This window comes from Pseudogymnoascus destructans, assembly GCF_001641265.1.
Source record: "Pseudogymnoascus destructans isolate 20631-21 unplaced genomic scaffold scaffold_14, whole genome shotgun sequence".
NCBI classification, from domain to species: domain Eukaryota; kingdom Fungi; phylum Ascomycota; class Leotiomycetes; order Thelebolales; family Thelebolaceae; genus Pseudogymnoascus; species Pseudogymnoascus destructans.
The window spans coordinates 35,629-52,277 of NW_020167533.1; the positions used below are offsets into that span (position 1 = coordinate 35,629).

The window sequence follows — 16,649 nt, forward strand, 5'->3', positions numbered from 1 at the left end:
CCGACAATCCCCTCTCCATCTTATTAGCAAATGACCTTGACCTCCACCACCATCCCCCTACGCCTGCCGCAACTACAACCACTGTCCCCGCAATCCTCACCACCGCCCTCTTCACCATCTTCTTAATAGTCTTATTCGCATTCTTCTCAAACTCCCCTCCCCCCCTATTCCCCCAAGGGAAATCCTCCTCCGGGACCTCCTTCCCCAAAAACCCGCACAGTGGTCCCCACCCATCCTGAACCTCCCAATCCAAATACTCCCTCCCGTCCCTCTCCAACTTCTTTTCCAACCTCTCATAATAACTCCTCGCCCACTCTTTTCCGTTCTTCTTAAACCCACAATCCCCATCCACAACACCGCACTCTGATACCACCAAAACAGCTCCGCGTCCCAAACTCAAACCCCACACACCCCAACTCCTCAATATCATCTGCGCAGCTTCATTCAGACTCCGATGCCAGGCATTCATATCCCTCCGCCGATTCAACACCACCTTCGCCCTCGGATAAAAATCCAGCAGCTCCTCCGCAAGATCCTGGGCGGCATATCATCACCCCGTCACAATCCCCCAGCAGGACGTCCCAATCGAATCTCGACCTGGCGCAGAGTCCCCACGCGTTTTGGATTACAGAAGCGGGACCCAGATGGCACAGTCATTGGGACGGGTGGAGGGAAGGTCGAAGCCGTGCCAGATGTGGGAGTAGTCTATATAGATATAACCATAAAAGGTGAGATGGGAGCGCCAGGTTGTATTTAATTAGACGTTGAACAGAACAGCAATGGGTTTGCTTTAATGTATTCCTGTTGCCATGTCCTCGATGGGCACCTACCAAGGTGGTTTGATGTGGTAATAAATGGGGGCGATCAGGGTTGATCCATCGCTAAGACATGGATCCCGTCATCTCATCTATATATATACTAACTACAGGGCCTGTTTCACAACATGCGTGGTCGTTACCCAGGCTTAATCCGGCCAGGTTTTATACGCGTCAAAGAGGCTCCCATATGAGAACTCCTTCGGTCTCCATCCGGTCGTTACGCGGAGCTTTCACGTATTACCTTCCTTACGCTGGAGTGTTATGAATGCCATTGATTTCTAACGACGTGAATCCATCTAAACCTATTCGATCTAACCGTGATCCGCTCCGCATCCTCGCCGGAACAGTAGCAACACGTCTATCTAACGATCATGTGCTCTCTATCCGGGCCAGTGCCGATGTACTTGATCTTCAGTCCATGACCCAAGAACGTCTCGATGAACTCAATGTACTTCTGCGCATTCTCCGGCAGCTGCTCCCACTTCGTCGACCCGCTCGTCGACGACTTCCAGCCCGGCAGCGTCTCGTAAACAACCTCCACCTTCTCCAGGATATCCAGACTCGCGGGGAAGGAATCGAGCTTCTCCCCGTTGTACTTGTACGCCACGGCGACCTTGAGCTCATCAAAGTCGTCGAGGACGTCGAGCTTGGTCAGATTCAGCGACGTGTAGTCGTTCACCTGGTGGGAGTACGCGACTACCACAGCGTCGAACCATCCAGTGCGGCGCCTGCGGCCAGTTGTGACACCCCACTCGCGGCCCTCCTCCTGAAGCTTCACACCAACCTCGTTGAGTTGCTCGGTTGGGAAGGGTCCGCCGCCAACACGGGTAGTGTACGCCTTTACAACGCCGATAACGTCCTTCAGCGATCTCCAGCCAAGAGTCAGACCAGTCAGGATTCCTCCCAGACCGGTGTTGGAGCTGGTGACGTAGGGGTAGGTTCCGTGGTCAATATCCAACATGATGGCGTTTGCGCCCTCGACAAGGATGCTCGTATTGCTCGCCTTAGCAGACTGCAGGAATGGGACCTGGTCAATGACAAAGGGGGCGAGCTTCTGGCGGTACTCCTTGAAAGCCGCAATCTCAGCCTCCGGGTCATACTCGAGCAGGTCTCCGTAGCGCTTCTTGAAGCCAGCAGCTATGCGGCGGAGCTTGGTCTCGAAGAGGTCTTCGTCGAAGACCTCGCTGATGCGGATACCGCTGCGGGTCATCTTTGTGCTGTATGTTGGCCCAATACCTGTCTGATGTTAGTGTTCATGTCTGGTATAGCAGTGGTGATGATAATGTACCCTTTCCGGTTGTGCCAATCTTCTCTCCGCTGAGCTCCTTCTCCTCCAGCCCATCAACGCGCTGGTGCAGGTCCAAAACAACGTGCGCGCGGTCACTGATGAAGAGTCTATCATCAACAATGACGCCATGGGCCTTGAGGGCCTCAAGTTCCTGGAAAAATGCGGGGATGTGGACAACAGTTCCCGAACCGATGAGGTTCACACATTTTTGGTTGACGAGTCCGAGACCGCTCGGGATCATGTGGTAGTGCAACGTCTTTCCCTCGGCGACAATCGTCTATCGAAGGTTAAATTTCGTATCAAGTTATGTATTGGTAGATTATCGTACATGGCCAGCATTGTTTCCGCCCCTGTTGGTCAATTGTCAGTTCGGCTTCATGATAAACGCACTTTTGAGATACTTACTGTGCGCGGGCACAGATTTGCGCCTTGCTAGATAAGATGTCCACCTTTCACAATTTAGCCCAGGATTCGAAAAAGAGGGTGGAATAATTACCAATTTGCCTTTGCCCTCTATCCCATAAAAGTCAGCATGGCCATCCGCAAACAATGGGGCCGAGTTGTCGTGAGCATACCATCTCCCCACTTGAGTCACCCCTCTATCAGCACTATACCACGCAAACAACGGCCACGAAAGCCGCAAAAGTTTCTGGGTAGGAGCGCTTACCTGAGATCCGAGAACCACAGTGACATTAGCCATGGCTAATTGATCTTCGTTTTTTATGTAACGGGGGGGTGTTGTTACTTTCCGTGAAGTCGTCGTGCAATCCAAAGGTTCATCTGGTTGCCGATGGAAGGCATATATGACCCGGAGTGCGGACTTTCCCGGTTCCGGACCGAAACTTTCTTGTGTATCACGTGCTTGGCTAGGCACACTGCGTAGTGGGTTGGAGATGTCTTGGGGCCAAGGAACAGAGAAACTGGGAAAACAATTGCGTAAATTATTTAGCTTTTCACATTTCTAGTATTTAAGCCGTTTTGGGACGTTTATAGGAACTCTATAGCTATGATTACCCTGTGCAGTGTTGAGACATGCATCTTATCTCCCAATTACGAGGACGGTACCCCACGAAATATGAAAAGGGGATCAAGCTACCCCCGCATTAGCACCCATCAGCCTTGCTCATCAGCCTTGTTTGATTCGATCTATCAATTTTACCAACGGAATATACTATTATTTCAGGTCTTTAAAACCATATTAGAATACAGTGTGCGATAGTTAGATGGTTGAAGTCCCCTACTGGTTACAACAGAATATGAGAAATTTGATACAGCACCATCCATGCTATGGTCACGTCTCGGGTGATAATATGGTACAGTAGAGAACCTATCACATAGGGATCTTAAGAATGAACATGAAATAACAGCAGGTGAATTGGGCGAGATCAAAGCTGAATAGAGAAAGCACGGAGTTTGTATTTAACTCCAATGTCATAATGGCACCAATAACGACACAGTCTGCAAGAGTTTCCCATTTCTTGGCTATGGAACAGAAGTCGAGGCCAGACGCCCAACAAACTCCACGATTGCCATCTTGAGTATCCCATCTTGCCTCTGCAATAGAAGTAAAAGGCCAGCGGCCACACGAGAAAATCCGAGCAAAGTACCGAAGAACAGCCTCTCATCACAATCCATAATACCCCCAGCCGTCCAGCATTGCAAAACATCCATAACTCCATTCGCCACATGATTTTGCCTCAAGAACCCACAAATAAGGGAGGGCCTTGACATTTCAAAGATCCCACAGAGCTCAGAAAAGATCCGCCATGGATTTCGGGAGGCTACTTTACTCCTTGCGCTTCTTGCGATTCGGCGCGTCCGATTGCAAGTAACCATTGCCGAATCCGTAGATCGGACGGCCGATTCTCTTGAGGGCAAAAAGAACCTGACCAAAACGTTAGCTGCATCAATGAATATAACTAGAATAGGTTCCATACATCTCCGACAGTGACGGTTTTGCGATCTGCGTGCTCTAAAAATATTATGCAGTCCTTGAGAATCTGGCGGAGGATTAGCAAGTTTCGATGATGAGAGAGATGGGGTGTACTGACCAGCTGCAGATGCGCCTTCATGGCGTCACGGGTGTCATCATATATCATTGCGGATATACGCTTGACACCTCCACGGCGGGCGAGACGTCTTTGAGGTTGGTGTTAGTGGTTGCTCGTTGGTAAACAGTGTTCGTTGCGGTTGTTGCATTGACAAGAGCAGATGTTGGAGGTGAGGTTGGTGTGAAACTAATGGTTTCCACCGATCTATTCCTGGACACCTCGGAAGTGAGATGTGGAGGATAGATCGGTGAAAATCAGGAATCTATCGTGGCTTTGATATGATCATGGCTCTTTGATAGATCCTTGCCATAGGACAAAGAGGTGAAGATGACATGAAGAATAGAAATGCAAAGGATTGTTGTTCAAAGAACAAATGATTGAAGGAGAAGAGAGATAGTAAACAATATATACATACTTGATGTCACCCTTCGCTATACAGATATTAGCTCAAGCCTCCTCATTTCCACACGATAATAACTTACTTATTCCATGAATGGAATCACGAACAATCTTGCTGCACACAACCAAAATCGTCAGCCCTAGCTCGTACTTTCCACCTGTATCACGGCCCAGATCGCTCCTGCCGTTTCAATCCCAACATACCGGTGCCTCCTAGCGGCCACACCACGCGTCCCGCTGCTGTTTGGCGCCGCGGTGCCTTTTCCAGCACCACCGAACCTCGACTTGCCGGCCCCATCAAACGCACCTCCCTTGCCGCGTCCAGTCATGATGGGTAGAAGGTACGGAGGTGTATGATGAAGAAAGAAGAGTTTGGAGAGGTAAGTAGGAACAATCGGAAGGTGGGATGGTGGATGTTATAAAGAAGGTGGGGGGTCCAATGGAAGGTTAGGCGTGTTTGAGGAGGAGGTGATTGTTGGATATGAATGACGGTGGGTTTCAGCCTCAGGCAGGTCTTTGTTTTACACAGGTGAGCAGACCATCAGGGGTTAGCTCGGCTGACCCGAAAATGCTCCATTTTATGACTAAACCTTGCACGTTGGTCAGCTAAGCTCGCGTAGCATCACATGATATGGTCAGGTAGGGCGAAAAACGGTATATAATAATATAATAGGGCCCTAATTTCCTACCAACGTAAAACCTGTAGGGCATGGCAACAACAACAGTAGTAATTCATTGCTAATGCATTATTCACAATGGATGAGATAATTTCGCTACCTCAACTAGACCCATGGTCTGATACTGTTAGTATTGATAGTAGTCTTCAATTTGAGGATGAAAGATATCGGGAAGAACGACTTGTCACTGAAGAAGAAGAAGAGGAGGAGAAGGTAAGAGCCGCCTAATATATACTTAATGCATTACTAATGCATTAAGATCGAAACAACCACAGTTATTTCAAGCGATGTTAGCGACAAAGCAACCCGGGTAATGAAGGTAAACTATACAACAGATTTACCAGAATACCCCGAAACATCCGAAAATGGGGTCGCCTATATCATCAATACTTCCTCAATGACACCAGAAGCAGTTGATGCTATGTGTAATAATGTGTGTTCTTCGGTAATGTGTTCTTAATGCATTATTAATGCATTATAGGTCCAATATTGCCATAAACGACTTCAGCCACCAAAGCCAACGCACTGCAGTGTTCTTAACAATGCTTATTGTAAAAGGATGACTTATATTTGCACAGGTATAACGCATTGTGAATATCTCCACCCACAGTTACAAGAAATGCACCACACAAAGCTCTGTGATGACGATTGGAAGAAGATTATTCAGCTACGAGCAAATAGGTATGAATATTTTTAATGTATTGATAATGTATTAACAAAATTCAGTTTTGTTCTTTCTATCTTCCACCTGTTTATGAGTAGGAGAGCTTGTCAGAACCAAGAAGACTCATGTAGCTTTCAACTTGTCGCCTCAGAAAATGTAGTAAGTAAAGACCTAAAGTTATAAGAATATATTATTAATATATTAGACGATTTCAAATATGCACCAATATTCTATTCAGTGTCCGCATTCGACACCAGCAAACTACCACTTCTTCCGACCTATCCCAGCAACACTTTATTCAGAACTCCCATTTATACAAGAAAGGCTAAATGGAACTATAACTGCATCTGATGAGTTATGTGCAGTTATCGAACAGAATTCTACCCGAAGGAAACATTGTGGTTTGTACTTCCTAATATATTACAAATACATTATTAACGATTAATAGGGGTCGAGCATATCCAAGGCCGTGGCAAGTTAATCCATACAAATTGCAACGTTCAATTCCGGCTTTTTCAACCATATAATTTAATCGACTGTCCTTATATTATTTGGACATCACATGGTGTCCATTGTCATCCTCCACCTCCACCATCACGAACACCACAACAGCTTGTTGATAGTTTATTAACTGTCATTAAGAAAATCAATGATCCCTCATTAACAACAAGTATGTATGCGCAATTCATTATAAATCTATTGCTAATGCATTATAGGGACGTTGCTAAAGAACCCTGCATTACAGTCCTTCTATGAACACTGGAACGGCAAAAGCTTGAGTGACGTGCATAAGAGCTTAATTAACCTTGACAAAATCAGCTTTATTTTGCGAAAGCAACAGTTGCTTAACTACCCTTACGGCCAACACCTTATTGGTGTTCAACACGAGTGGGATGTATCTCACAAAAACAAGCCAAATAGCGTATGTTTCACTAATACACTCATAATGCATTACTAATACATTATAGTACATTAAAAATTTAATTCTGAACGAAGAGAAATTTATGGCAGTGTGCTTCTATACAGAGGCAGCTAAAGTGTTATTAAAAAGGGACTCGTTTGAGATTGACATGACCTTTAAGAGGATTAAAGCTTCTGAGATTAACGAGGTTGTATTTGCTGCATTTCTACCAGAGTTAAATAAAGGTAAGACTCTAATTCATTTATAATGCATTACTAATGTATTAGTGGTGACGTTTGTTCGTATTTTTGTTAACCAAGAATCAACGGAGATGTATACTCAGCTATTCCACACTGTGTTTAATGCAATAGCCAAAGAAACAGGCCAACGAATTCAATGGAAGCATCTACACCAATCTGGGTTTGGGGCTGTTGTAATGGACATGGACTCAAAACAAATGTCTGGTATGAAACACGTCTAATGCATTATAAATCTATTGCTAATACATTAAGGCCTTGGACGATATCTATCAGATATTGACGACCACCATCGCCCCTGGCAATGGCATGTACAACATGTTATTATATATTGTACAATCCATTTTAAGAGAGGCATCTTAAAAGCTGTTGGAACAGCCTTTTCTGGCAACTTCTTACGGCAGCAAATGGAGCAACTATTATATGTGTCGACCCGAGAGGAATATTTTGAACTCTGCAATTTAATTATAAGTAAGTATTGTAATATATTAATAATGCATTACTAATATATTATACAGGCGACAAACAATCTACAGAGCAGATTCGATTTTGGGCAATACATAAGAAGCAACTTTGTATTGCTTCTGGGTTAAATGCTTCTTGTTCGTTAATGGACAATGAATTATTTTTTCAGATCCGTCGGCATACAAATGCTGTCGAGAAAACGCACTGGAAAAGCACATCACTTGGAAAGCAACTGTCAATATTAAAGGCAATTCAAATGTAAGTCTTGGATGATAGATTAGCAATGCATTATTAATCTATTATAGGGGCCAAATACTTGACGAGACAGACCTAAAGCAATATTTAGGGAAGGTTACTCATGGTGTAAACCACTCTTGGCGATCAAGTAGCTTATCGTCTCGATATGCACTTCAAGAATCTCGACACCGTATGATTGATGTTTCCCCCCTACCTAATATATTGCTAATGCATTTAGGTCGAAAACGACAACGCCATGAGACTGATTATAATGATGGTATAAGTGTTATTTCAAGTGCCTCATCTTCCGGATCACGGTCACAATCAAGATCAAGGCCACGATCACAAAGGTATATAATCTATAGTAATGTATTAGGAGTGTATTGTTAATGTATTATAGGGGAGGAACCCTTCGGCGTGTTGCGTCAATTACTTCTGCCTCACAAGCTCAAGAGATTTCAATCGAGCAATCACGACTTGAACTTCAAGCTGAAACAGCACGGGTACGGCGAATGGAACTTGAGAATGAGAAACTTGAGTTAGAATTGATAAATCTTCGCGAAGCTGCTCGAGGTAGAGCTGATCTATAATACATTATGAATAGATTGTAAATGCATTGCATATCCATTCTCCATTCCTCCTATAATCCCATTAAGGGAAGCAATTGATAACTCTTCGCGAAGTTACTTGAAGTAGCACTGATCATTAGGATCAATAATACATTCCTAATGCATTCCGAATACATTAGGAAACCATTTACTAGCTTTCCTCATCATCTCCATCCTCGTCGTCCTCATCATCCTCATCATCCTCATCCTCACCATCTGAGATAGTCTGTGCAGCAGAAAGAGGGCTGGAAACTATCACTTCTTCCTCTTCCTCTTCCTCTTCCTCCTCCATCTCGTCATCTGTGAAAAAGTTCCAGACGTCACAGGCATCAGTTGGCTTGGTAGGTGGACAGGCTGTAATGCATTAGTAATAGATTAGAGATACATTGAATATAGAACTTACTTTTCTCTTTGGCCTTCTTGCATCCATTGCACTTGCGAGTGATGGTAGAAAGTACGCATCTGAACCTTATGTGCCTTAATAATGCATTAGTAATGTATTATCAATGTATTTGAATAACTTACACTACCGTCCTTCTTTACAGGGTAAAATGGGCGACGAGGGGCCACACGAGGGCGAGGTTTCTCCTTCTGTGGAGTGTTGGTGGCATCGTCATCACCATAGTCAGATAGAGCTTTGCCTTCTTCATTGGCTTTGACATGGAGGTTGTGCATTCTCATGGTCGCTTCAAAGAACCCTATATAATGCATTAGTAATGTATTAGAAATGAATTATAGTACTTACTGGCAGACTCGCGGACATGGTGAGCACTATTGGTGCCTTTGCGGACTTCAGCAAGTTTTGCCTTGTGGGAGCCCGTGAGGTGAGCTCTCAAATTCCCAGTGTGGCTGTAACGGTTCTATAATACATTAGCAATGTATTAATAATATATTAGAAACTTCACACACCTTGAATTCACACAGGCGGAATGTAGGGTCGCCCAAAAGCTCAGCATCATATCTTTCTTGTTCTGTCATGACCTCCTTGCGACAAAAGAGCTCTCCGGATCCAACAATAAGGAGGCCATCGTCCTAATGCATTAATAATGTATTAGTAATGTATTAATCTCAGCGTGAAGTTGAAAGTGAAGTTGAACTGGAATTGAACTGGAATTGAACTTACATCTTGGGGAAAAGGCTTCATTCCGAGTGGGCGTTCAGTAAGGAGTTTGTAGGCCTTATAGGCCGCCTGTTGTGGTTGTTAGTAGAATTATCAATCCATTGGTAATGTATTCATACATTATCGTCAAGCTTGATGGGCGCCATCGTGGTGGCGGAGGTGGTGGAGTTGGTGCTGTGCAACCACTTCTTTGATAAACCCCAGGGCCAGTGTATTTCCATAAACGAATACAAAATATACTATATGAACAGTGTAACACATCCTTACGTATACTTCAAGTCAATTCTAGACTCTATTAAGTGCTATCTAACATACATGCAATAATTCCCATTATCTCCAATTTGCCCAACGAGTGTGCTTACCTCCAGTTTACAAACGCCAATCTCCGAGGCCAAAACGACGGACGGAACGATATTGAGTGATGATTCAAACTTATGCCGTGATGAAGGTGGCCTCTGCAAAGAGCTTACCCGTCTCAACAACCTCCTCCTCCTCGCCAATCTTCAGCTTCAAGCTGGGGGCGGCGGTTGGGGAGTACTAAAAATCGCAATGTATGTTAGTTTTCCAAACGTCCTTGATAAAATCCGCAGAGATGTGAAATGAGTACACACCTGGTAGATATATGGCTTTGTGCCAGCGGTGTTGGCAACAATCGTCTTGACGAACCCTGGGACTTCGGCCATGACATCAATCCTATCGAGCCTGCCCCCCAGCGCAGTCTCCAGAACCGCCTCGACAGTCTTACCGTCCTTAGTCTTACCGCTCCATTCATACTTAACCGTAGCCGGCTCAGGCCAGTCGTTATCAGAGTCGCTCTTTGTGGTGACATGGGTCGCCTTATTCGGCGAACTCGCCATGATAACCTCCCCATCCTTAACAATAGCCCCAACATTCACAATCGTCGACCCGTACGACGCAGGGGTCGTATACTCCATCATGACCGCCGTGAACTTGTCGCCATGGAAGTCGACAAAATTCCACTTCCCCGCCGCGTGATGTGGCTTCATGCCCTGCAGCGCATACACAAACATTCCCTTGCCCTTAAAATCAATCGGCCCATCACCTGTCACGATCGTGCCCTCAACCTTGTTCCGCGGCCAGAACACATGTCTCATCTTGCCCCATGGGTTCTCCAGGTCCGTGCCAAACAGCGTGGTCCCGTCCTTCCCAGCCTGGAAGCCAGGGGCCGTCTGGGTCATGGTGATGTTGACGATGGCAGTCTTGTTCGTCATCGACTTGATCGTGTACGTCTTCCCGTCCTCGGACAACTCCACAGCCAGGTTCTCGGCGTAGTAGTTCACTCCATCGTCGCTGAAATCGACGTCGCTGAGCGGGTCAGAGGCCCAGAGAATCGGCTTGGCGCCGTCGGGATAGAAGATCTTGGTATTAAACTGGCTCGTTCGTCGGATACCACTATACGCACACCGAGCGGTTAGTCAAAGGGCTCGTCACCACAGGCCAGGGTATAGAGTCATGTACGTACGCAACATTGCTGTGAATGACCTGCACGAACGCAATGTGTCCGCTATCCGCCGTCAGGTAGAAAACCTGCGTCTCGACGGACGTCGAGTCCATGTTCACCCATTTGAGGTCTTCGCGCGTGAGCTCGGTGTAAGGAACTGTCGCAGCTTGTTCGGAGACCGACCGAATGGCGGAGGGGCCATAGATGGGCTCTTGGGTGCCGGCCACGTTGGCCAGCCTGTGTGGGAAAAAGGCGGTGGTCAGATATTGTTCTCTCTCGATGGCGGTGTGCGGGGAGCGGGGGGGGGTCAGGACATACGCTTGTTTCGCCCAGTTCATCATCTTGACGGGATTTTCGGTAGCTTTAGTACGTTTTTTTCAATAGGGGTGAGGTTTTGTTTCTTCTTAGGGATTGTGGTGGGTTGGGTTGGGATTATAATGCGATCCCTTTTTCGATAGCTATTTGGGCGGCGTGCGTTTCCCCCCACCTTCCACCTTCCACCTTCCGGGCGGTAGTTACTCCTGTTACGAGTCGAGTCGACAGGCTCCTAGCACGTGATGTGAGGGAATATATAATCCCATTTCAACCAGTCCCTTTTATATGCTCTTTCCTTCAAATAGTTCACAATCCTATCCTATCCGCGTATGGCGTTTCTCGATCAATGATATCCCTCCCCCAAATCCTCAGACCCCCCTGTTGACACCCACGCACCAACCCCAAAACAGCTAAGCGGCGCGGGAACTCTCCGTGCCGAATCTCGAACGAATTTGAAGCCATTGCACTATATCGAACCCAACACGCTCCTCACAACGCCGGCCAATCTTTCCCATCAACCATGTCCAAAACACGCTCAGCAACAGATGTGGTGGTGAAGCTCATTGTCGGAGCTGGACAGGCGACTCCGAGTCCTCCTGTCGGTCCGGCGCTGGGTAGTAAGGGTGTGAAGTCGATGGATTTTTGCAAGGTCAGTTCAATCGCTCAAACCGAACTCCAGCTAGACGATTCTCCCCCCTAGAGATATCCTACTTACGTCTTCCATAGGAATTCAACGCAAGAACCGCCCACATGACCATCGGCGTCCCCATCCCCACCCGCGTCACCGTCCGCCCCGACCGCTCCTTCCACTTCGAGCTGCGCACGCCCACGACCTCGTACCTCCTCCTCACCGCGGCCGGCGCGCCGATCCGCAAATCGCAGCTCAAGGGCGCCATGAACCCGGGGAAGGAGAGCGTGGGGACCGTGACGCTGAAGCATATCTATGAGATTGCGAAGATTAAGCAGTCAGAGTTGAGGCTGAGTGGGTTGGGGATGGAGGGGATGTGTAGGACGGTTATTGCGCAGGCGAAGAGTATTGGGGTTACGGTTGTGCCGTGAGAGAGGGGCGGTGGTAGAGGGAGAGGGGGAGGAGAGAGGGTAGGGAGGTCGTGTTTTGATAGGGCGTTTGATGTTTAGCAGGGTGGCCGGATGGGATGGGTTGTCTGATACTCGGGGATTGTATACTACCAAGGAGGGAGGTCTGGCCAGAAGGGCTTTGGTGAGATATTGATATTGTGTCGATAGAAGAGTTGGAAAGGAAGGTTAGAACACCCCAATGTTCACTTATTCGGTGTGGACGTGCTGTTTCTTTGCGTGAAACCGTCCGGCGCCCCACGAACAAGCTTTCCCTTGGATGCAATGGATCCATTGCATCTATTGCATCTATTGCATCTATTGCATCCATTGCATCCACGCTCACAATCACAATTGATGCGACTCTGGCTGGTGATCCGAAGGGAGGGTAAACAACGCAGTAGAAGGACAACGACAACGACGACGACAACGACGACGACAACGACGACGACAACGACAACGACAACGACGACAACGACGACGACAACGACGACGACAACAACGACAACAACGACAACGACAACAACGACAACAACGACAACGACAACGACGACAACGACAACAACGACAACAACGACAACGACAACGACGACAACGACGACAACGACAACGACAACGAGTACACTCTTCTCCTTGTTGTACTCTAGAACCTCTAGAATAACTAAACAGTATAGGTACCTCAAGGTACTTCTCCTCTTTTTTCACCCTTATGACCCCCTATGATGTACTTCCCTCTACATCCGACGCCTCCAAATCCCTCCACCACCCCCCCAACCCACGTTAAAAAAACCCTGCCCCACTTGAATCTGGATATTCGGCGCCTCGCATCAACCCTCCCTGGCTGCTTCTTCCCCTCCCCCACCAACCGCCACCACCAACCCAAACAACACACTCAGAACGCCGCCATCCCCATCAAACCCTCGCTTTTTTGGCTTGGTCGGCCTTGCTCACCCTCTCTCTGCTATGCAAGAGCTTTTTAGCGGCTTTGTACAACTCCCTTGGTAAGTGTGTTCCCGGCTTGGTGATGATGCACTTTATCCATGAGTGCGAGGCTAGCCCATCATCATCTTTCCTTTTTTTTCACCTGACACCTTCCATACAACCATTGGTTTATACCAGACTTGCTTACCTATATTAGATAATATACCCCCCCCCCTAAATCAATTCCCCGTCGATACCTCCAGCAGGGGACTTCGCAATGGGTTCTGGCGCCCAAAGATCGGTCCCGGAGCCTCCGGCCGTGCGGTTTGCCTCGAGCAGCCAGGAGATTGAACCGGTGCAGCTTGACGAGACGAGTACGACTTCGAGAACGGGCGAGCTGAATGTTTCTGGATCTCGGGGACAGTTAAAAGATTTGTCGGATTCTTTGAGTGGGACACACCTTCAGTCGAGGCGGATGAGCCATTTCAATTTCGAGCCTGTCTCGTTACCGGCTTCAAGAGTGCGTGGACTCCATGCATGACCTTTCCACAATCAAGGCATATGACATCGTCAGATTCATAGTACAATAGTCAAATACTGACATACGTTCTCCACAGGTACCGTCGGCCGAAAGCTTTCAGGAGTCGAGTCGGCATCCATCTCAGTCATCCGCATCAGGTCGCCCGTCCTTACATTCACGTTCGGGGACAATGCAGACTCCACCACTTACCCCAGCAGTGAGCGGATCTAGAGAGGCGACTGGGAAGGGTGTCAACTTGCAGAGAGTCGGAGCAGAAATTGACCCAACTACTACCGCACCTCAGATCTCACCATACAACTCTTCGAGGCCAGGTTCATCGGGGCAGACACCATTAACACAGCCAAGCGTGGCAGATTCCGTCACCGGATATCGGAAAAGCGCATTCGCCATTGGGCCGTCTCGCCAGTCAAGTGAAACGAGAGAGCGTAGTGAATATTCACAATCTATTCCGCAGTCCCGCGAACAGAGCCCGAGTCGGAGGGGTTATAGCAGACCGTTCACACCCGCGGGAGAGCCGGACGACCCTTATGCATCTAACAAACGACCCCCACAGTCCAAGAACCTCGATACCATTGAGCCTCGATTTGTGTTCAGCGGCTTGAACAGCAGACACCGAACCTCGCCGTCTTCTTCCACGACGACTCTGCCACGATCATGTCGCAGCTCAGCAGACCTGCGCTCGGATAGGAAGAGCTTCTCATCGAAGAAGGATCCCAGTATCGCGCGACTGAACGACGACGCCCTCCCCGCCCGAGGCTCGATGTCCGAATTAAAGCGCTTCCTAAAGATTGGCGGACACCACAAGTCGAAGCGTAACGCATCTCCGAGCACCTCCATAAAATCCGGCACCAAAACCCCAACAAGCCAGAAATCACTCCAACAGCTACCTTTCGGCGAAGACCACGGCCTGACTTCCAAGTACGGCAAGTTCGGCAAGGTGCTCGGTGCTGGTGCGGGCGGATCTGTTCGATTGATGAAGCGGAGTTCGGATGCGACAACTTTTGCAGTTAAGGAGTTCCGTGCACGCCACGCGTATGAGACGGAGAAGGAGTATACGAAGAAAGTCACGGCGGAGTTCTGTATCGGGTCTACGCTACACCATGGTAATATCATCGAGACGCTTGATATCATTAGGGAAAAGGGGAAATGGTACGAGGTGATGGAGTATGCGCCTTATGATCTCTTCGCCATCGTCATGACGGGCAAGATGTCGCGCGAGGAGGTTTCGTGCTCGTTCTTACAGATCTTGAGTGGTGTCACGTTTATCCACAGTATGGGTCTTGCTCATCGCGATCTTAAGCTCGATAACGTCGTCGTTAACGATTTTGGGATCATGAAGATCATTGATTTCGGAAGCGCGAGTATGTTCAAATACCCCTTTGAGACGGAAATCGTATTAGCTACAGGTAAGCCTCCTCTCCCCCCAACCTTTCCCCCTCCATGTCCACAACAAAAACATAACCCACCCCCCCAGGCATCGTAGGCTCCGACCCCTACCTCGCCCCCGAAGTCTACGACGAGCGCAAATACGACCCCCAACCCGCCGACATCTGGTCCCTGGCCATCATCTTCTGCTGCATGTCCCTCCGCCGCTTCCCCTGGAAAATGCCCCGCATGACCGACAACTCGTACCGCCTCTTCGCGTCCGCGCCCTCCGAAGGCACCGAGCCCCGCCCGGACGTAAGCTCGAAATCCAAGTCCGAAACCGAGATCGCGCGCATCGTGGCCGCGTCACGGACGCTGGATGGGAAGGCCGCGGCGGCTGTTGCGGCGGCGGTGGTGGAGGCGCCGACTACGAAACCGGCTGGTGCGGCGGCGGTGGTGGAGACGCCGACTACGAAACCGGCGTCGGCGGTTGAGAAGAAGTCGGAGGTTATTAAGGGGCCGTGGAGGTTGTTGAGGTTGTTGCCGAGGGAGACGAGACATATCATCGGACGCATGCTGGAGATTGATCCGAGGAAGAGGGCGGCGATGGCGGAGGTGCTGGAGGATCCGTGGATTGGTGGGACGGTCATTTGTAGGCAGGATGCGGCGAGTGGGCATGTGATTAACGCGACGAGCCATACGCATACGTTGGAGCCGCCGAGTGCGCCGGCTGCGCCTTCGAAGTAGGGGGTGTGACGTCTTTGTGTGAGCTTTGGATAGAGGGGCCGCTGGGGGGGATTAGAGGTTTGGGTGGGTTTTGGATAGATGGACGGGCACTTGCGAACGTGTCATTCGTTGTTTATAGATGGGATAATGGGACTAAATAGGGAATAGGTTGGTTGGATATGGGTGTGGTTAGGGGACAAAATGTAGAGTATATTTCTGGGGCTTTTGCGAGGATATCGAGGTTTTTTCTTTTACTTTTTCATATAGTCAGGGCAGGGGGTTTGGGGGGGGTTGTATTGATGGTATGGGGGGGCGGCGGAATGGGGGGGTTGATATTATGGCTGGAGGAGGGATGAGGTGTATCTGGTCTGGGGGTGATGATGGATGTTTATAGCGAGCATGGGATGACATTTTTGTAACGTGTTTGGTAAATGCTATAGTAGATAAAGAATTACACGTTAATGAATGCATGGCTTTTAAGAATGTGTTGGCTGACTGGTCTCATCACATTCAATACGGCCATACTCAAAGCATGTCTGGCATGAGAACGACATCTCAGTCCCAACCCCCTTCTCACGTTAATCCTCACTGTACCGTACCGCCATCACCATACCACATACCGTCACGTAGAAGACCCCACAACAAAACCCATATATGAGCCGGGATATCAAGGATTCAATGCCTAGCTATTATACCCCTCACATCCTTCTTATCCCCTCCCTCCCCCAAAAAAGTGCAACCCTCCTCGGGCCCCCTCCCC

General features: G+C 48.4%; 8 protein-coding genes across 8 annotated transcripts; 3 read left to right on the top strand and 5 right to left on the bottom strand.

Annotated features, from left to right (window-relative positions):
- Positions 1 to 57: 57 nt before the first annotated feature.
- VC83_05494 (uncharacterized protein) lies at positions 58 to 657 on the bottom strand (the record flags this gene model as incomplete). Its single annotated transcript, XM_024469115.1, has 3 exons — positions 58 to 63; positions 116 to 535; positions 598 to 657. The coding sequence occupies 3 exons, from the start codon at positions 655 to 657 to the stop codon at positions 58 to 60; spliced, it is 486 nt and encodes a 161-aa protein (XP_024323124.1).
- Positions 658 to 816: 159 nt separating this feature from the next.
- On the bottom strand, positions 817 to 2,996 carry VC83_05495 (uncharacterized protein). Its single transcript, XM_024469116.1, has 7 exons — positions 2,774 to 2,996; positions 2,682 to 2,691; positions 2,603 to 2,619; positions 2,512 to 2,555; positions 2,435 to 2,456; positions 2,107 to 2,383; positions 817 to 2,054 (listed from the first exon to the last, which is right to left on the bottom strand). The coding sequence occupies exons 1-7, from the start codon at positions 2,804 to 2,806 to the stop codon at positions 1,177 to 1,179; spliced, it is 1,281 nt and encodes a 426-aa protein (XP_024323123.1). The 5' UTR covers positions 2,807 to 2,996; the 3' UTR covers positions 817 to 1,176.
- An 896-nt stretch (positions 2,997 to 3,892) lies between these two features.
- Positions 3,893 to 4,885, bottom strand: VC83_05496 (uncharacterized protein; the record flags this gene model as incomplete). The annotated part of the gene is made up of 6 exons (XM_024469117.1): positions 3,893 to 3,991; positions 4,044 to 4,106; positions 4,158 to 4,245; positions 4,573 to 4,588; positions 4,640 to 4,671; positions 4,761 to 4,885. The coding sequence occupies 6 exons, from the start codon at positions 4,883 to 4,885 to the stop codon at positions 3,893 to 3,895; spliced, it is 423 nt and encodes a 140-aa protein (XP_024323126.1).
- A 285-nt stretch (positions 4,886 to 5,170) lies between these two features.
- VC83_05497 (uncharacterized protein) lies at positions 5,171 to 8,381 on the top strand. The gene is made up of 14 exons (XM_024469118.1): positions 5,171 to 5,446; positions 5,493 to 5,666; positions 5,715 to 5,914; positions 5,960 to 6,056; positions 6,103 to 6,298; positions 6,346 to 6,567; positions 6,614 to 6,819; positions 6,866 to 7,043; positions 7,086 to 7,262; positions 7,311 to 7,526; positions 7,574 to 7,778; positions 7,826 to 7,947; positions 7,996 to 8,107; positions 8,158 to 8,381. Exons 1-14 carry the CDS (start codon positions 5,312 to 5,314, stop codon positions 8,345 to 8,347), a joined length of 2,430 nt encoding a protein of 809 aa, XP_024323125.1. The 5' UTR covers positions 5,171 to 5,311; the 3' UTR covers positions 8,348 to 8,381.
- A 135-nt stretch (positions 8,382 to 8,516) lies between these two features.
- On the bottom strand, positions 8,517 to 9,631 carry VC83_05498 (uncharacterized protein; the record flags this gene model as incomplete). The annotated part of the gene is made up of 7 exons (XM_024469119.1): positions 8,517 to 8,719; positions 8,769 to 8,799; positions 8,891 to 9,063; positions 9,111 to 9,225; positions 9,275 to 9,397; positions 9,489 to 9,554; positions 9,605 to 9,631. 7 exons carry the CDS (start codon positions 9,629 to 9,631, stop codon positions 8,517 to 8,519), a joined length of 738 nt encoding a protein of 245 aa, XP_024323118.1.
- Positions 9,632 to 9,753: 122 nt separating this feature from the next.
- On the bottom strand, positions 9,754 to 11,582 carry SVF1 (Putative cell survival pathways protein). Its single transcript, XM_024469120.1, has 4 exons — positions 11,266 to 11,582; positions 10,969 to 11,184; positions 10,097 to 10,898; positions 9,754 to 10,022 (listed from the first exon to the last, which is right to left on the bottom strand). The coding sequence occupies exons 1-4, from the start codon at positions 11,286 to 11,288 to the stop codon at positions 9,918 to 9,920; spliced, it is 1,146 nt and encodes a 381-aa protein (XP_024323117.1). The 5' UTR covers positions 11,289 to 11,582; the 3' UTR covers positions 9,754 to 9,917.
- VC83_05500 (uncharacterized protein) lies at positions 11,567 to 12,983 on the top strand (the record flags this gene model as incomplete). Its single annotated transcript, XM_024469121.1, has 4 exons — positions 11,567 to 11,911; positions 11,989 to 12,317; positions 12,403 to 12,481; positions 12,741 to 12,983. Exons 1-4 carry the CDS (start codon positions 11,783 to 11,785, stop codon positions 12,981 to 12,983), a joined length of 780 nt encoding a protein of 259 aa, XP_024323068.1. The 5' UTR covers positions 11,567 to 11,782.
- Positions 12,984 to 13,208: 225 nt separating this feature from the next.
- Positions 13,209 to 15,516, top strand: HRK1 (serine/threonine protein kinase). The gene is made up of 3 exons (XM_024469122.1): positions 13,209 to 13,337; positions 13,475 to 13,777; positions 13,875 to 15,516. The coding sequence occupies exons 2-3, from the start codon at positions 13,535 to 13,537 to the stop codon at positions 15,279 to 15,281; spliced, it is 1,650 nt and encodes a 549-aa protein (XP_024323067.1). The 5' UTR covers positions 13,209 to 13,337; positions 13,475 to 13,534; the 3' UTR covers positions 15,282 to 15,516.
- The last annotated feature ends 1,133 nt before the right edge of the window (positions 15,517 to 16,649 follow it).

Excerpts from the sequence above, each read along its gene's own strand:
- HRK1 (XM_024469122.1), top strand. The coding sequence starts at position 13,535 with ATGGGTTCTGGCGCCCAAAGATCGGTCCCGGAGCCTCCGGCCGTGCGG. Across the intron at positions 13,778-13,874 it reads TCTCGTTACCGGCTTCAAGA|GTACCGTCGGCCGAAAGCTT; the intron begins GTGCGTGGACTC and ends CGTTCTCCACAG.
- VC83_05495 (XM_024469116.1), bottom strand. The coding sequence starts at position 2,806 with ATGGCTAATGTCACTGTGGTTCTCGGATCTCAG. Across the intron at positions 2,384-2,434 it reads GCGGAAACAATGCTGGCCAT|ACGATTGTCGCCGAGGGAAA; the intron begins GTACGATAATCT and ends AACCTTCGATAG. Across the intron at positions 2,055-2,106 it reads GATTGGCACAACCGGAAAGG|GTATTGGGCCAACATACAGC; the intron begins GTACATTATCAT and ends AACATCAGACAG.
- SVF1 (XM_024469120.1), bottom strand. The coding sequence starts at position 11,288 with ATGATGAACTGGGCGAAACAAGC. Across the intron at positions 10,899-10,968 it reads GTCATTCACAGCAATGTTGC|TGGTATCCGACGAACGAGCC; the intron begins GTACGTACATGA and ends GTGTGCGTATAG. Across the intron at positions 10,023-10,096 it reads CAAAGCCATATATCTACCAG|TACTCCCCAACCGCCGCCCC; the intron begins GTGTGTACTCAT and ends TGCGATTTTTAG.
- VC83_05497 (XM_024469118.1), top strand. The coding sequence starts at position 5,312 with ATGGATGAGATAATTTCGCTACCTCAACTAGACCCATGGTCTGATACT. Across the intron at positions 5,667-5,714 it reads TTGATGCTATGTGTAATAAT|GTCCAATATTGCCATAAACG; the intron begins GTGTGTTCTTCG and ends AATGCATTATAG. Across the intron at positions 5,915-5,959 it reads ATTCAGCTACGAGCAAATAG|TTTTGTTCTTTCTATCTTCC; the intron begins GTATGAATATTT and ends AACAAAATTCAG.